Raw genomic sequence first — 15573 nt, forward strand, 5'->3', positions numbered from 1 at the left:
TATTAAAAAAAATTGTTTATTCTTTCAATTCAAGTTGGCTGCCTGAATTCTTGTCTTTTTCTAAATTCTCTTACATTCAACAAAAACTATACATGTGAGATGTTTATTTATAATTAATCAATAAATATTAAATCCGACTTAAAAGTTGTTCATTAATAGTTGACTTCAATATACAATAAGGTGGTCATTTTTTCTAAATTCAAAACCAGGACATTTTTTTCCAAAAACACATTTATAAATTTTTCAATTATTTAAAACGAAGATAAAATAATCATGGACTCACATTTATGAAAAAATTAAAATCTGACAAGACGAGTGGGTGACGGAAAGTCAAACATACATATAAGTCTTAGCTATTAAAGGTCACCATCTTCAAAAATTTCGCAAATTTACAGGTGTTTATTACGATTATTTTTCGCCATCTAACTATAAAAATCGATTGAAATTTCCATCGTTGACCAAACCGCGCAAAATGGAAAAGTTTCAAAACGATCGGAAGACTGTAGGAAATTTAGCTCAATCGTTTGCGAAGTCGAACATAGAAAAGTGTTGTAAAATTGAATTCATTTTCTTGAATGCTCTTATAAAATTCTACACAAGACAAGTTAAAATTATGCTGAGTGATTAGCATACATTTTAAGGTTTTAAACATTCAATTTCGTTTTATCACTGGACTATAGATTGTTCATCAAAGTAAAAAATCCTTCGGCTGGTGCATTTGTTCCTGATAAATGGAAAAAAACAATTGACTAATTTGCCAATATTTTTGTAGGAGATATCATTTTCACCGAATACTTCGTACCCATCAATTAGATAAAAAAATTCTATAACCTAAAAAAAGTGTACTGGCTTTATCTCATGACTTACCAGGACAGATACCCAAAAAACCAGCAATGTCCTAGTAAAATCAGTACGAATGGTCACCTTAATTTGTAATATAATAAGAAAAGAGGAATGTTTTTTGTTTATTAGGTTATTTAGCTAAGTAAAATAAACAAAAACTCCTCTCACGCGTGATAAATTATAAGAGTAAGTTAATGTCAGGAAATTTTTGCCTCAGCTGTCTACTAAATCTTCAAGCTTTTGAAAGTGCAAAATTGTTATCATGACAGTTGAAATCTGCGCTAACGCCAACATTCGCGGCCATGTCTACCCGCGCTTTTCTGACACTTTACAAAAGCATCGTTTCGATTTGTTTTTGTATACAACTTCGTACGCGAGCGATGGTTTAATTTTTGTCTGGCTGCGCGCGCGCTCTAGGCAATTACCAAGTCCCGTTATAAATTTGGGCGTCAGCGGCCAGCCTGGTCGTATTTATAGTCCATTTATAAATTATTTCAACAACATTACAATGTCGTAACTGAAACGTTTTATAACCGGTTCAACATAAACACTAGCGTTTGGTTTTTGCTTTTTTCCGGTCAATGATGAATGAAAGTGTTAACAGTCTCGACCGAAATAATATAGATACATATGTACAGAAAATTTAAAGAGACTGCACGATCAACATTAAACACTATCTTCCAACCTTTTTTTTAGAATTTACAGAAGTAACTAAAACAAACTGAATTCATAGATGATTTTGTTATACATATATATTTTTATTATTATATTTCCCCATATTAAAAATATTACAACACATAATAAGTCAATCGAAGATGTCTACTATTATTTATTGATTGCTGGGTTTTATTTACTGAAATTTTTCATTTTTATATTTCAAATCGTTAAAATTTTGTTGTACAGTACGCTTAAACGAAACGGGATCAGCTGTCAAACAACAAATGTCAAAAAAGCGTCATTCGTATTCTAACCTCGAATCTGTTCGGTCTGATTTTATCATGTAATGTTTTGCGCTTTCGACATAAGTTAATCATTATGGAGAAATATAATGTATTGTCCTTTATTGGAGAAGGTTCTTTTGGAAGAGTTTTCAAAGTGAAGAATAAAGAAAATAGTGGAATTTTTGCATTGAAAGTTATAAGAAAGGTAAATATTTATGTTACATAACCTCAATATTACAACATAAGCAAATAACATTTTTTTTTATAATTCATAGAAAGGAAGATCTTTAAAAGATTTGCGCAACTTAAGGCAAGAATGTGACATTCAACAACATTTGAGGCATCCAAACATAATCCGTATGATAGAAAGTTTTGACACTGATTCCGAGTTGGTTGTTGTGACCGAGTTTGCCGAGAAAGAGTTGCACGGTGTACTTGGCAAAGAAGGATGCTTACAAGAAACAAAAGCTCAAGTTTTGACATGGGATTTAGTTTCTGCACTTTATTACCTGCATTCTCATCGCGTTCTACACAGGTTTTACCAAGTCATGATAGTCAGCCAATAGGTGAATTTAGAATTCATACATTAATATATTTTTTATTAATTCAGAGACTTGAAACCTCAGAACGTATTGATCGATGCTAATGGACGTGCTAAGCTTTGTGATTTTGGTTTAGCGCGCAACATGACTACAGGAACGCATGTTCTTACTTCCATTAAAGGGACTCCTCTTTATATGGCGCCTGAGTTGATTGATGAAAAACCTTATGATCATCAAGTTGGTTGAAATTGTACTATATACATACATGTACATGCTAATTAATGTTCAACTCTAAATTTTATTCGACTTTTTAGGCTGATTTGTGGTCTTTGGGTTGCATAGTGTACGAGATGATGGCCGGAGAGCCACCATTTTACACATCATCCATCGTTCAATTGGTGCGACTTATTCGTCATCGTCCCGTCCAATGGCCGAGCTATATTTCACCGCAAGCTATATCCTTCTTACAGGTTACCTATTAACATTTCATTATCATTATTTTGAATTAATATTAATTTTGAAATATCAATTTTTTAGGGATTGTTACATAAAGATCCATCATTACGACTCAGTTGGCCAGAAATATTGATTCAACCATTTGTAGCTGGACACGTTTTAATACTAACTGAAAAGTCACCTATTGATTCACCATTTACACTACCTCTGACTCAAAGTCAAATGGTAGCAAAGCAACTTCAGAAAGAGAGATTAAATAGTATTCAAAAGTATATAGCCTATATTTTTATTAGAAAGATTCATATGTATTATTAATAGTATGTGTATTTTAATATGAATTAAATTTTTAGGTTTATGCCTCAAGCTGTTAAAATATTAGAAAGAAGGGAAAAGATGATTGGTGCTGCCATGAATACACCAGGTGAAGGTGCACCGGTTTCCGATGACGATAGTATAAGAGCAGTCAGTGCTACAAGTATGAGAGATAGTTTTCGTACTGATGATGAAGAACTTCAACCAATCACGGAAATTCACGCTGATCTTTTGGCTCATGAATATAAAGTTCTCAATCAAGACAATTTGATCATAAGCAATTTAGATACAAACATGGCTGAACTGACACTTCAGCCTCGTTTACCAGTACTGAATGAAGAGGGTAAGACTGTCGTCGATAAGCAAAAAGTAAACAATGTACAAAGTGACGATGTCCATAGTGATAAAAATGCTAATAATACGTCTAGCCAATTAAATAGAAGGAAGTTGAGTCAAAATTTAGATAACTTCTCTATTCGTTTGAAATCTAGTTCTAAAACAAGCAAAAAAGAGAATAGTGATGATCAACTTGAAACTCCGTCGAAATCGACGAAACCTAATAAATTTCCTAAAGAGACTGCGTTGAGTAAAAGCGTACCACCATCATATAAACAAAAGCTATTACAATTTTCTAAAGAGAAATTTGGTTTTGGGAGTGGAAACCGACTGACGAGAAGTCTAAAGAAGTCTTTGAATCTCAGCAAGACTGGTGATAAAGGAAAATCCAACAAAGAGAGGAGAATGAGTGAACCAGTTCCACTTAACACTTTACAAATAAGCACAGCAGAGAAACCCGACGACTGCAATGGAAATAAGAAGAAGTGCGGCGGAGAAACACTTGAAAATATCAAATTAGACGATACCAATAGCTGTGACGGGCAAAACTTTTTTGGTATCGTTTTCATATAAAAACCGATTCGAATTATATTTTATGTAGTTTTTACGACTAATCATCTTGCATATTATAGATGACGATTGTAATCCCATTGAAAAAGACGAATGGCTCGCTTTTATGCGATCAAATATGAACGAAGTCATGGAAGGTGATGTTGAATCACTCATGCAACAAAACATTGTAAGCTTCTTCGATTGATTTAAAAATAATTATGTCGCTATTTTTATTTTCACATTTGTTATCGTTTTCAGGTTAGCATGATTGTGAGTGTAGCAAGACATTCAGGAGCAGGTGCTGAAGTTCGTGGATCGTTAGCTGCTTTACTTTCATTACCGATGGTTGCACCACACGTAGCCCGTCATACAATCAATTCAATATTGAAAGTAAGTCTGTCTGTATATTTGCTTTACATTGAACAGCGTAGCTCATTGGAAGAGCTACAGCACACCAGCAGAGAAGTCGTGGGTTTAAGTCCCGGCCAAAAACGCTGCTGGTGAGATCTCGGTGGTTATTAAAAACACAGATCGACCGTCTTCTGTTAAAATTTTCCAATTTATCTAGCTTAATTGTCGTGAAGGATTCAACTAAGTCGATATCCTCATCCCCAGTTTCTCGCAAATTCTAGTTTCTAACACCTCGAATTTGTTGATTCTTATAAAAATATGCTACCTACATACTCTCTAATAATGTACATATTTCTCGAAAATTAGCTGTTTATCAAAAATTGTTGATTATACCACAGATGTCTCTATTGTATTCTATAAATTATCATATGTATATATATATGTATATAATATCGCTATTCTGTGTGTCTGTGTAAGATAACGCTCACCGTACTTAAATAGTCGTTTCGATTCGACATACATATGTACGTCACAGCTAAAACACTGCCAACAAAACGTACGAATATATGTAGTACGAATGTAATAACAAAAAAAAACTTCTATATATACTGTTTGCTACCAATTTTTCCTCTTGGCGCTAAGTCTCTGAGCATTTAGCGCCATTTAGCGCCATCGCCATATTTAATTAATTAATTTTTCTATTGTTACATACATATGTAGGTAGTTTTTACCATTTTTTTTCATACTATACAATTAAATATAAATATTAAATTAAATATATTTAAAAGGTATTTGAAAAATATACGACCACGTGCGGATCGAACACAGAACCGACACATTTATTTTAATTTTTTAATAGCTTAATATGCCATAAGCACAACCCATGCGATTATATTACATTGGGCACAACACTAGTGTATACTTACTGTGATGTTTGACTTTCTTAGTACAAAATAATCTAACGACATGTGTCGCCTTGGAGTAATTCCTGTCATGGCACTTATGATAAAAATGTATGTAATACAATAAAATAATAACATAGTTGAATATGCTTTTAGGTTTATCAAGATGTAAAATTGGTACCAAATTTGGTATACGCAGCTCGATTGCTGGTTAGGCAAAGTGCTTCGGAATCCGGCAATGATAAACTATCCAAGTAAATTTGTTTTATTTCAGTCTAACTAAATACAATTCTATGAGGAAAATGCTTATTAAATATGTTTTTAGTTCTGTACGAGGATTATCAAACGAAGAAATGGTGGCACTGTGCCGATTGATCGAATTGACTACACAGTTGTGCTTACGAGGAGTGGTATTCGTTCAACAATTGTGTGATGCGGTTGCTATTTTAAATACAGCACCTTTGATGGCTCAATTTCTTTCAATACGTAAGACAAAATATAATATACATATATATTTAGACAAAGGTGGCCATTCATACTGGTTTTACCAGTACAGTAGTGGTATTTTGGGTATCTGTACTGGCATAATCTATGGGATGGGCCTGTTTATACATATTAAAATCGATTTTTTTCTTTTCATAAATGTACATCCATGATTTTATAACATTCATTAATGTTTTTAGAAGATTTATCGGTGCGTATTGTTTTGAACACTGTTACTTTAATGACGGTCATATTGCAAGATTTGCCTGAGAATGCTGAGCTGGTTGAGTCGGTGCTATTCGAAGATGATGTGGTCGACATTTGCAAATTGCTCGTCAATCCGAGTGATACGTTAAAGATTAGAACTTGCATTCTGATCGGCTTGTTAGGACGATATTGTTGTAGTGCTCTCTGTAAATCCTTGAGCCGCGTTTGGGGGAAGAAACAGAGGGATATTTTGGAGTCTTTGCAGACTCATTCGAATCAAACGTTGAGTCGAGCGGCTAAAGGTGCCGTTGGAGATCTTTCTAAACTGCCGTTTTATCGTCAGATGGAAGGGAAGACTTGACAAAGCACTGTATTCGAAGTTGATTAATTCAACTAATGCAGGTTTTTGAGGTCTCACCGGATGGAATAAAACTTTTGTAAAATTTTAAATTTACTTAATAAATTTTCAAATTATTCTAATAAGTATTTAAATGAATCTCAATTTTTTTGTACAATTTGTTTAAATTTATTTTGTATATGTGCAATATATTATATGATAAATAATTATATCATAGGTAAAATTCAGCATGGCAATTTATAATTCTTGTCATATACTCATACATATGTAAATCTGACTAATTTACTTACGGATTAGCCTTATTTATTATTTTTACAAATTCTAGATATAGGAGTATATTAAAATATGCATATACAATGTATGTATGTACATATGTACATACATATTTATGGTATATTTACTATACATATACCTATGGGCCCAAAAGCGATTGGTATCAATGTTACAGTTGAACTATACATATCTTCCAGTTGTAATATATTTTGACTAGTTGGAATATATTATATATTATATATATGTATATATACTATATATTATATATATACTAGTTGGAATATATTATAGTACAGTGTATTTTCAGTTGTAATATATTTTGACTAGTCCTAATACATCCCGTCTAATCCACGTAAGTTGATTCATATGGCGAATTACATTCTAACTGGTCAAAATATATTACAACTAAAAATACAGTTCAACTATAAGTTGAACTGTATTTTCTAACTGTTATATTACAAACTAACTGTTATATTACAACTGGCGCACATTGTTGAAAGTGTATTTGCGCTTGTAGAGATATAATTTACTAGTTGAATTGTATTTGATTTTTAAATGTTTTTTATTATTACGAAATTATGTTCACAATACATCTTATATCTATTTTAATAGTTACTGATCTACTGATCATTTTCTATTTTACAATTTAATTTAATTTGGTTAGTAATCATAGTATTATATTATTCTAATGTTAATCTACAGAATAATAGGAAAAAGAGCTCAAAAACCTATTTACAATCCTTTTGAATTGTATTCGAATATGTATGACCTAAGGCGCCAGTTGGATTATATTACAACTGAAAATTCACTTCGACTCTAACATACACATTAAGTTTCTACTTGTAGAATGAAGCTTGTCACAAATATTAAAGCTTCTTTAACAAAATTTATTTTCTCTATTTGATTTAATACTTAAGATTTATTATAATAAAACTTATTTTTGAATTACATGTAATCAATAAATTTTTGTAATCTTATTTTGTATACATATTCATTTTATGCACAATTGAATAACTTCCATACATATTATATCAGTTGCCTCAAGCATTCTTGGTGTTTGAAAGATATTCACGTATTCTCACATTGAACTTTCACTCAGTGGTAAAATGAGTGTTTACGATGTTAATAATCCATAACTCTTTCTACCATAATGAATTTGTACTAGCTACCTAACAATTCCGATACAAACTTATACTAAGTATGTGACCCCACTTTTCTTTCATTTTATCTTACCCGGGTCGAAATCTTATCCATCTCCTTCAACAGACCATTTAAGTTATTTTGTATCACTCTATTATATGTATATGTATGTTTCTCTTTTGTGCAACCAACAATTATTTTCGAAAGCGTATGTAAAATATACTCCAGCTACTATAATTTAGGCATATCAATTAACACACCTTTAGCGGGCGAATTTTTTTTGCGGCGACTAGCGGTAGTGGGCAAAATCACAAGGCTGCGCGAATAAATACAATAGATTATAAAAATCGCTCAAAATTCAAACTCATATAAAAAAAATCTCCATATACTATTGGAATAAACGTAGTACTACGTATCCCGCCTTCCGCGATGAACCAATATCAAACGTAATACTACGTATCCCGCATTTCTCGTCAAGCTCATACGAAACGTAGTACTACGTGACCCGCTTAAGGTGTGTTAAGAAGAATATCATTTTCAAACAAAATGATTTTTATATCTCACCAATTCTAATTACACTGTTCGACACGAAAAATGGTTCAGAGACGAGATATGACTTTTCTTATAGATCTATGCCCAGTTAATAAGAATCTGATAATAAAAAAATGTTGATTGGCTCGAGATTCGGAGATACACATGTGTTTTTTAAATCGCGCGATTTTTCTATATCTTGGTGTTGTTCGGTCGATGTCTCAAAATCTGTCAATTCCCTGTTCAAAATGAATATTGGAATCTATAGTCGGGTATTTTATTTTTCATTTGTAGTACTTTTCAGCTTTCAAATCTCTCTAAGTAGTCGTCCAATTCAAATCAAAAGTCAAAAGTACGTATTTTCACTTGGGATTTTTTCCCACTGTTAATACTATGTTATATTGAGTATTTTCTATTGAAACATGTTTATTGGGATAGTGTTCTGGCCACAATATTTTTTGTTTTTGTTTAAAAGGGTTATTTGGAAGTGTGCTGAATTTTAAATCGGTAAAATTGCGAGCTAAAAACTTGAACTATTATTTACTCGTATTTACACGAATCTGAATTGAATTAATAGGGATAATATATTAAATTGTCTTTATATGAGAATGAAATAAAATTCCACTTAGAAAAATCATATTTCGACTATTCTTGTAGATTAATAACAGTGTTATCTATGTTTATTCTCGTCATCCACACCATTCCCATGTTAAATCTTTTTCCTGCTGATGCTAATAGATTAGTGATGTTGAAGTCATATTCTATAAACTAGCTTAAATTATGTTTTTATTTTAAATTGTTTTTATTTTATTTTTTTTTGTTTATTTCTTGTTTACGTTTGCTCATCACCAGGGTAAGTTACGCACCCCGAGAATCAGGTGTCGGTCATCGTTCGGATTCTCTTGACCTGCTAACCTGACGACGATGTGACGAAACGATCGTAAGCGTGTCTGAAATCATTATTACGAGGTTTCTGCGTGCGAATATGGCATATGAGAGTGCGAGCATTTCGGCAATTGCCGATTTGGCAATCTAATTTGCAAGGCGACCATTGCACAAGCGGATCCGTCCAACGAGCAAATGTGCGTTTAATTGTAATGGAGTGTCAGCCAGAGCCGAAATGGACTCCATCGTCTATTAAGATAAGGCGATTTCAAGTAATGGACATTGCATGTGTATAATACTGTCCGATTATCCATGTGAATACATACAATATGAATGTGTATTTATTTTGAGGATTTTTTCTATAAATGTATATACATACATACATACATATTTTGTGTAATAAAATACAGAGAATGTATTTTTTATAATTTATAGCTGAACCCCGGCATGCGTTGCAATGCCACAATAACGCAAGCAATTCCCGTTGTCGTTCCCATTCCCGTTTCCGTTCTCGTTCTCATTCTCGTTCCTGTTCCCATTTGTCGGAAAAACGCAGGCATCGAACACATTTGAAATTATTGCGTTGCAATGACACTCATTCCCGTTTTTCCCGTTTCCGTTCCCGTTTTTTCCCGTTTTTTTTCACAGTAATCTTCCCTGACATGCATACAACAAATCCTGAAAGTTCCATCGCAATCGCTTCAGTGGCTTAGGAGCCTATTCGAGACACACACAGACATTAATTTTTTTATATACATATATATATATATACATAGATAATAAAGGATACAGAAAAACTGATGACCGGGGAAATACGTATAGTTAAGGTCTGATTATTACATTTAAACACATATGAGATGTTATATTTGAAAGTGTTGGAAATCCAATTTTCAATTCCTTAATCACTTTTTCTGTTTGACTTAATTCTCAAATTATATTCACTTATTTTATTTTGATATGTTCAAAATCTCGGAAAAATATAATTAACGTATTACAGGCCATAAGTATTTTTAAAAATTGTTAAACGCAAAACATATATGTAATGTTTTGCGAGACATTTCTCGAAATAAGGAAAGTGGACTCATGCCACTTTCAATTGTAACGGTTCATATGTACATACGAGTGAATAATTTTATCTTTTTCTTAAGCAAACAGTAGATCTTGAGAATAAATTGCTTTTGAAAATATTGCTATATATTATATGTACATACATACATAAACTGTAGATGCAAAACTTACTTTACTTACCTTACCTTCAGTGTTTTTAATTTTTCTAATTATACCTACATATATGTATATATGATATTCAATGTGTTTTAGGGGCTCTACGACATGGTCAAGTTTGGGTCGTCATCCTGTGAGTTTAGACCGATTCGACCATGTTGGTGGTTACCACTTTACTTCTTACCCGACCGTCATATTAAACAGCGTGCATTGAAACAAACTATCTTCTCATTCCTGACGCCTTTATAATATCATATGTATAGTAGACAAGCTGAACTGTTCAGCGTTGCTCGGGAGAGTGAAAGTTGGATAAAAAGTAAAAAACGAACTTTTTCAGTTCTTTGTATTGGGGCTTAAGTTATATTTTAGTTCCATGAAATAGAATACAAAATTTTTACATATAGATTAATGAGTCAAATGAGTATTCTCTATAATATAATATTCTCTAATGAGTTTAATACTGCGTTTGCTATGAAATATTTGCTCAATCTGGTATTAATTGATTTTCCGCAGTGCGCGAATTTTCCGGATAGTATGTAGGCGCGTGCAATCGGCGCCCGTGGCAATCGCCTAGTTTTCGACGGCCCTGACGACGAGCGATATCTTTGAACTTGCGACACGAACAGTTTGGAAATCGTCGCTTTTTAATGCCGTTTCTTTATCATACACTTGTGCACGCGGTATTGGACATTTTCGATTAAGTAATTTGCCATAGTGTGTCCTTGGTGTGATGTTTTAACATTTTGCGAGGAAGCTGCATGCTTTTCGAGCACAGTTTATCAAATCATTTTATATATATTGTTTTTGAAATTATTTGTAGTGATACTTGCACCCTATTTACTAAATTACTAATTGTATGCATGTCCAGGTTTAACAATATAGTACATTGGTATGACAAGGATAGTTGATGATGGAGAGAGTAAAAATATTTAAATGGCATTGTGCAGATCAGGTACATACTAGAAGAATGATACCAGATATTGTAAAAGGATGGAGTGCATTTGGGCGAATGAATGCCGTATTCAAATCTAAAATTTCACTGTGTCTGAAGAAAAGGATCTTCGATCAATGTGTCTTGTCAGTGATGGCGTATGGATTCGAAACTTGGGCATTGAACGTCAGAATGCTGCATACGGTCCAGTGCACTAAAAGAAGTATAGAACGCTGTATGTTTGGCATAATTACGAGAGATAGAAAACGGAATACGGAAGTAGTTGATGTTAATAGTGAGAGAAGATAAATTGAAATGGCAATGGACGGGTCACTAGAAGATTGGACGATAGATGGATGAAAGGTCTGGTACCCGAAATAATGTAAAAGGATGCAAGGAAGACCACAGGGGAGATGGGTATATGAAATTGGAAAAAAATGTGTGGGGTGAGATGGATGAGAGTTGAGCAAAACAGAAATGAATCTAATAGTATATAGTATGAAAAACTTTTTAAATATTGATTGTATGATAAATTTATGTTAACAGTCAATAATAGTCAGTAGTTTCTTAGGCACATCATAATTTCCTTTCACATTTTTCACTACCTATGTATATATTTATTTTTACCTTAATCGCAATTCCTACTTGGTTTAATTTTTTTAAGAATGTCATATTTTGCTTATAGTAGCTTAAAATTTTTCATAGAAATTTCATACACAAATAAATATTGTTGATGAAAACGAAAAATTGATATCGATTTTTTTTTTAAATAACACTTTAATTAGATTTGATCCTACCCAATCAGTGGTGTCACCCTAATGGTTTCTACCGGTTTCCGGAAACCCGTTGTTAAAAATCAGAAGTTTCCGGAAACCCGTTAGAAATCTTAAAATTCATATAGTTTTTGTCAAAAATTATACAAATCTTGAAAATTGTTTTGGACGGTTACAAATTCGAAAATGTCACAGTCGATTACATAGCAGGTAAAGAGAAAAGACCTTTTTTCAATATATATATATATATATATATATATATATATATATATATATATATATATATATATATATATATATATATATAAATTAAAAAATATTTGGAAACTCGTTGTTCCAAAATTGGGGTGACACCAGTGTAACCCAATATATGTATGTATATACATGTAGTATGTATCAGTAAACGGGTTAGGAGACCCGCGCAAGCGTTTTTCGTAGCGATTCACAAGCGGTTATCCTGGTAGCGATTCACATTTGGGATGTAATCACCCGTCCCTATGTATCTACTTTTAGATCTATCTAAACATAATTATGTAAGAGTAAGTACATAGAAAGTGTAAGTATACATAAACAAAATTGTATACATCATCTGCATGTTCAGTTATGTGTGTACATTGATACTTAACCTGCAGTATCAATATCGTATCAAAAGAAAGGCAAGTCGATGGATTTACGCGAGGTCTACTTAACAATACTCACCATTAAAATAATACCACATGTTTCCCACAACACTAACCAAAATAAATTGAACCTGCACGATATGGAGGTTCAACTTTCAACTTGACATACCAACTTTCACTTGCACCTTGACATGTTATTATTTATGTATTACTGTTACGTACGCCGCGGATTAAGCGAATAGAATCCCAGAGACTATGTGACCGTTCAAGGGTTATCTGTTAACGGATTAACTAAGTGCTTGCACTTAGGACCAACGGATATCTGTTAACGGATTAACTAAGTGCTTGCACTTACTTCCAGGATTATATCTGGACTCTAAGTGTATTTAGGCTAAACAATGACCGTTATTAGTCCACTCTCAGAATCGGTACGGGGAGACCCAATATCGTGGGAATACATATCCGAATACGTGACTATACAACAGGTAAACAGGTTAGACGTCCTGAGAGATCTACCCTTTATAAGGCGGTACCTAGGCGATATCATGTCATTCTGGACTGAGCACTGCCAGTGCGTGTATCTCCTTAATCATCAATAAATGCTGTGAAACGACTGTTGGCCTTTTACTTGAATCCTCCACCCACCCCTACGTAACATTACTAACTGAACCCGGGATGCGTTGCAATGCCACAATAACGCATGCAATTCCCATTCCCGTTCCCGTTTCAAGTGATGGTTGGAGCTCAATTCGTGTCTCTTCAAAGTCGTGTCGTCATAAACCAACTGGTAACATGGTTACCAACGAACACATTTCCTTGACTACACAATGGCGCTTCAAACTTTCGCGTTGGTGAAATCGTAATTACGAATATTATTACTAAGAGGTTTTTTTCACAATAAGCTTCCCGGACATGCATACAACAAATCCTGAAAGTTCCATCGTAATCGGTTGAGTGGTTTAGGAGCCTATACAGACAAACAGACATTAAATTTTATATACATATACATATATAGATTATTAAATTAACTGCGATAATTGATTCAAATATTTCACAGGGTTGCCATTAATAAAAATGCTACAAATGTAATTAATCTATCGCATAATGATTTTTTTAGGTACGTACATATTGTACATACATACATATGTATAATCGATAATATTTAATCTGTGGCAGTTCGTTACTCAGAGCCTCAGACAAAAAGTCGCAGATATTGACACCATTACGCAGACATTGACACCGTTAACAACATTCGCCTACTTTTTGATTAAGTCATTTAATGGCGCACGCAGTGACATTTGTCACCTGACGTAAACGCCACAAATTGCAAAACAACAACTTCGCACACACAAACATCTGCAAGTACACATTTTAAACCGACACTAGAATTCTTCACATACACGCGAAAGAAAAAAGTTGCACACTCGGTCGGCCATCATCAACACAATCGAGTTTTCTGGATATGCAATGACGCAATGTTGGTCAAGATTCGATCAGCGCATTCACTCGTATGCAGGATCTCCACGAATATGGGTACCCGTGTTTATTGGTAAATAAGAATCCAGGACATTGCCTTCGCGGCGCTGATAGTGGCCATTGACTCGTCGCGATTAGGCGCAATCATTCAGTTAAGGTGTCCGATTTAAGACACGGGCTTATTATCGTAGATGGGATGATCTAAATCTAAAAGGACTCTCGGGTTATTGTCCCGGCCGTCAACGATGATGAGGATACGTCGTGCTCGCTGTGTGCGTCCTTGTCGGTTTCGCTGCTCTTGAACGAGTTGAAAATCTGGAGCATTCTCACAGCCGGTGTCAATAGAAGAGGCCAAGGCGTTAGTCACATCCTTATCATGGTTACTTTCAACATTTCACCGTTCACTGTTGGATGAAAGGCTCTTTAATCCTGCTTCAATATTCTTTATCTCTAATACGATATTTTTCAAAACATTGCCTCCAAAAAAGCTTATACATATTTATTTATCCACCAGTGGCCTGGGTGCACACACTTGTGCACTCGGTAAAGTATCGCAATTCGGAGCAACGGAAGCCGCCAGTTGATTTTAACGGGTGGCTTCGGAAATGAATTAAAAAAAGTTATGTATAAATATAATGTATGTAAGGGAATTATAAGCGCGCATATTAATAAAATAGAAAAAGTTGGGTGCGCGCATTACACGCTCACCGATCCAACCCGCTCACCCGTTCTAAATGATGAATTAATGTGTGTGTGTCTTCGTGGCTGTGTGTGTGTGTGTACGCTCCCACGCAACTCCTCTGACGTTGATGTCACACGTTCCAACTCAGGCGCTCAATATCAGGAGCACATGTCAGACGATACATACTCCTCAACTTTCCCGATACCTTGCGTTTTTTTCAACATGATCGTTCATTATGCCACATTACTATGCATAACGTATACTCCTGGCATTCTAAAATTTGTTTTTTTTTTAAATTTCCATACTTGTCTACGCATCCCCCACATACCCACACACATATATCGCGTCCGTTTTTATATATATTATGATTATACACAAAATATGAGTTGAAAACACTGTGCGATAACCCTTGCCACTAAAATCCTCAGCAAAACTAAAGAGTTAATTGCAGTGACTTTTTTTCGTACCTTAGAAATATGAAGAAACATCTCATATGAGGTTTTTTTAAATATACAATTATTCCATTTATATGATGAGGTGGATTGAAAACAATAAACTACTAAAATCGTACTTAAATAAAAAAAGCCGAAAATCGGTAAAATTTACAATTTTTGCAAATTTGAATGGCGGCAGTGCAAATAATGTTTTTAGAATCTTATTAGAATATTATTATTGACGGATTATTAATACATAATATGTTTTCTACCTAGAGATGTTTCCAAATTCCATTATTTGTTATTTTCGATGTACCTTAT

At 33.7% G+C, this 15573-nt stretch overlaps 1 protein-coding gene across 1 annotated transcript; it reads left to right on the forward strand.

The window, feature by feature from the left end:
• Positions 1 to 1746: 1746 nt before the first annotated feature.
• On the forward strand, positions 1747 to 6286 carry fu (STKc_STK36 domain-containing protein fused). The gene is made up of 11 exons (XM_077436638.1): positions 1747 to 1989; positions 2060 to 2319; positions 2395 to 2563; positions 2641 to 2796; positions 2864 to 3051; positions 3133 to 3986; positions 4063 to 4169; positions 4241 to 4372; positions 5392 to 5489; positions 5561 to 5721; positions 5919 to 6286. Exons 1-11 carry the CDS (start codon positions 1879 to 1881, stop codon positions 6284 to 6286), a joined length of 2604 nt encoding a protein of 867 aa, XP_077292764.1. The 5' UTR covers positions 1747 to 1878.
• The last annotated feature ends 9287 nt before the right edge of the window (positions 6287 to 15573 follow it).

Source organism: Arctopsyche grandis, chromosome 8 (assembly GCF_051622035.1).
Source record: "Arctopsyche grandis isolate Sample6627 chromosome 8, ASM5162203v2, whole genome shotgun sequence".
NCBI classification, from domain to species: Eukaryota; Metazoa; Arthropoda; class Insecta; order Trichoptera; family Hydropsychidae; genus Arctopsyche; species Arctopsyche grandis.